We start from the raw sequence: 3,361 nt of genomic DNA, 5'->3' as shown, positions 1-3,361 counted from the left end.
CCCCGCCCACTCAGCCTCCGAGCTGCGGCAGTAGTAGTTGCTGCTGCTGCTGCTGCTGCTGCTGCTGCTGCTGCTGCTGCTGCTGGGGTTGTGTGGGCGGGAAGACCACCGCTCCCACCCGCACACCTATTTATATGTCGACCTGTCGTCGGGCAGGGCACGCCGATCGCTCCGGCCCCCCGCCCCGACCTGCCGCAACTACTACTTCTGCCCGCGTGGGTGGTAAAGGACCCAGCTTTACGCCGCAATCTTGCTGCGGCTGGGGATTGTGTAGGCGGGGGAAGGCCTAGCTGAAGCCACTCAACCTACAGCTACAGCGGCTGGGGATTGTGTAGGCGGGGAAGGCCCAGCTGAAGCAGCTCAACCTACAGCTGGGTGATCGCCTAAATCGGTTACAAGCTCGCCAGCGGACATCGCCTAGGTCCTAGGTGTTGTGGATTGGTGGTCGTACCCATGATACGTGACCGATTTAAGGGGGGGGGGGGGTTCAAGCCAAGTACTACGTCCTTGCCCTGAATGCATGGGTAAGATTAATATAGGGAGAATCCAAAAAGTGGCCTAAGAGCAGCGGTCAAGTATGGGTGTGGTCCCATGTAGTCACAGCTGCAATCATTGAGTGGGTGGGTGAACAGGATGACAAGACCCGCCTTCGTACGAGCTAGTTGAGCAGGTGCAGCTGGGATACGCCACCCAGCCAGCCAACACGGCAGCTGCTGCAGCTGGAAGGCAGGACCGCCGACAATTATCCGTTTCAGGTTCCTGATCATGTTGATCGTTACCGTGCCGCATTGTTCGGGCCCTAGTGTGTGATGCACCGACAACAATATTATACGGCATAGGAAAATGAATTGGCTGAGTCAACTGTCTACGTGCCGGGACCGCCCCTGTGTTCGCCACCAATCGTTCCGTCACCAATACTTCCGTGTCGAATCTTGCCTCCGAAAACCGAAATGCGATAATTCCGAGGACAAGTCACATGTGAAACCTACACATTAATTTTGTTCTTGACCAGGTGGTCACCGCAGCACGCCGTGGCCGCGTTGCTACCTCGGAAAAATACGGCCAAATATCGGTAGGAAATATTTGAATGATTTGCTGAGATCGGCCCACCCCTCAGAGATTGCTTGTTTGTTGCCCGTGAGCCACAGGAATTGAACTTGAGTACGATCACGTCACGCAACCGTGAGTGGAAAGAAACTCGCAAAGTAACTGTAAACACTTCAGGATGAATTCTCTAGATTAAAAGGGCCTTAAAGTCACGGCGCCGTTCCGGGAGGGGGCCGCGGTGGAAAACCGGTGTTGTTGTCGATAAGGCTCCTGGGATAGTCGCGGAAATTTTTGCAGGTATTATTCCTCACCTGACATCCCCCCAGTGTCCTGGAGGGAGCAGCAGCGGCAGCGGCAGCAGCGAACGTCGCTATATGTGGCAGGCTGGAATAATAAAAAGGAAATGACGCCAAAGCCCGCAAAAAAAAGGAAAAAGAAATTAGACACCAAATGTTTTGTTAACTGGAATTCACTTTGACTATATCGGCCTGCTTGTTTATCACGGTCCGTGTGGCCGCGAACTGCGGACGCGACCGTTCCGCCGCGTGGGCAGACAATGTACGTGTCAACGTTGGTGTCAACCAGTGTCACTGTCAATGCGAGCGAGCCCGCGTGACCTTAGACTGAAACAGGTGTCAACGTTGACACTTTTTGTGCACAGCTGCGAGCCGCGTCGGCGCGGCGGCGGCGGTCGCCTGCGCCTCTCCACGGGAAAGGGGCGGGGTGGGGAGGAGGGGGAGAGGGGGGTGCTGTGTACCAGGTGTTGCATAAAAGACACAGGTGCGAGCGGGTTTGCCTACCTAAGGGGCTATGGCGCCTTATGGGCAGAGCGGGTAGGCAAACCTGCCCGCACCTGTGTCTTTTATACAACACCCGGTACGTCGCTTGCAGAACTGGAAGAAAGGGACTCCAGGAGACGAGAGGCTGCGGCGGCAGAGGGCCTCGAGAACGGGTGGCGTGAGAGCAAGTTGAACGAGTGAGTGTCTTGTGGACTGTGCTAATTGTGTTACTCAGGAGGAAGAGGAGGAGGGGTGGAAGGGAGAAGGGGGGAGGGAGGGGCGTGGCATCTTGACATCCCCTTCATAATGGATCAAACCAAAAGGAAACACAAACAGGATCAGAGAGAGGACCGTAGTAAAGCGCGTGGTTCTATTTGTCACACTTGGGCTATGCCACTCATGTCGCCGTCAGGGCTAAGACGACACACGACACAATAGCTGGTGGGTTTATGCGTACTCGCTTCACCTGTAAGGCATCATGTGGCCCCTAGGGTAGGCAAACCCGCACACCGTCGTAGCCCTGACACACGGCCTGGTTGCACTTACGGTAGGGGAAGGCCAGGCAGGAGAAGAGATAGTTGTCCGTTGTCCATTTGTCCAAAGCTGTCTTCTCATTTTGTGCCCGCCCCACCACCACCATTCTTAAAAACATTAGTTATAGTACTAGAATTACAACAAACCTTTTATAGAATTTATACATGGTTGCAAATATATCGCGGTGTGGTGTCATTATCAAAATCATGTTGGTCACCGAATCTGGAAAGAAAATTTAATAATTGTATTGTTTTCTAAATATAGTTTTATGCACATAGGTGATATTTGGTCCCACCTGTATGAAATAATAGATTTGGAGGGAAAGAAGTCTCCCCACTGATCATGAACGCTTGCCTGAGACTTCTACCTGCAGGTTTTTTGGACCAGAAAATGTTCTAATTTATGAAAACGCACAGAAATTGTGATTTTTTTCTAGTAGTGAGTAACTGATACTAAATGAAAGACTGATTTTGAGGGGAAAATTACCTTGTATATGGCACAAAACTCTTGAAATCCATTTTTTATTGTGAATCGCAAATGTTTGGCCGTGGTGGCATCAAGATCAACTTTGGTAACTTGATGATGAAGATCAGTTAATAAAATATCTGTGTATTAATTAAAAGTAAGAATTATTAGGTGGAAAAAAAATCTAAACCATAATAATTGTTTCACTAAAGTAACAATTTTACATAATTCTTACCAAGATTTTGTAAAGTTTCGAAACCTGAGCTCAAATCCCCCGAACATTTTTCAATAAGCATACTCCGTACTGCAAACAAGTATGACGTAAACACTGATAAGGTGTTCCAAAGTGTTTGTGGTCTATAAAAATATAATAAAAACTCACCACAGTAACTCCGTATGGTTATGCTATTCAAGGTGATAGTCTTTGGGAATGTGATGATGAATGAATGAGGATAGAGTCCTGTAGTTGCCCAAAATGTACCTCGTGATCTGGAAAAACAAAAAAAAAAAAAAGGATTCCATGTGAAGGGTTTATT

At 49.5% G+C, this 3,361-nt stretch overlaps 2 protein-coding genes across 7 annotated transcripts in view; one reads left to right on the top strand and one right to left on the bottom strand.

Moving 5' to 3' along the window:
• Window positions 1-15: 15 nt before the first annotated feature.
• The window catches only part of LOC113217417 (intraflagellar transport protein 25 homolog), a 34,301-nt gene continuing 30,955 nt past the window's right edge, over window positions 16-3,361 (bottom strand). The window contains exons 2-7 of one of the 6 annotated variants that reach the window (XM_052269912.1): window positions 3,208-3,314; window positions 3,061-3,129; window positions 2,847-2,965; window positions 2,656-2,755; window positions 2,507-2,582; window positions 16-1,431 (exon numbers count right to left, since the gene is read on the bottom strand). In XM_052269912.1, coding sequence (XP_052125872.1) covers window positions 1,257-1,431; window positions 2,507-2,582; window positions 2,656-2,755; window positions 2,847-2,965; window positions 3,061-3,129; window positions 3,208-3,314 — 646 coding nt within the window. In that variant the 3' untranslated portion in view covers window positions 16-1,256. Of the gene's footprint in view, window positions 2,126-2,182; window positions 2,583-2,655; window positions 2,756-2,846; window positions 2,966-3,060; window positions 3,130-3,207; window positions 3,315-3,361 lie in introns of those variants that run through there. The other 5 variants (XM_052269911.1, XR_008011416.1, XR_008011417.1 and 2 more) reach the window with 5 other exon arrangements.
• Window positions 1,874-3,361, top strand: part of LOC113217416 (intraflagellar transport protein 81 homolog) — a 36,504-nt gene continuing 35,016 nt past the window's right edge. Inside the window, exon 1 of the mRNA XM_026437314.2 lies at window positions 1,874-2,023. The gene's annotated coding sequence lies outside the window, so the exon portion shown is untranslated. The remainder of the gene's footprint in view (window positions 2,024-3,361) is intronic.

Source organism: Frankliniella occidentalis, unplaced genomic scaffold (assembly GCF_000697945.3).
Source record: "Frankliniella occidentalis isolate FOCC.00 unplaced genomic scaffold, Focc_3.1 Scaffold106, whole genome shotgun sequence".
In the NCBI taxonomy this organism is placed as follows: Eukaryota; Metazoa; Arthropoda; class Insecta; order Thysanoptera; family Thripidae; genus Frankliniella; species Frankliniella occidentalis.
This window is presented reverse-complemented; position numbering and strand designations above follow the sequence as displayed.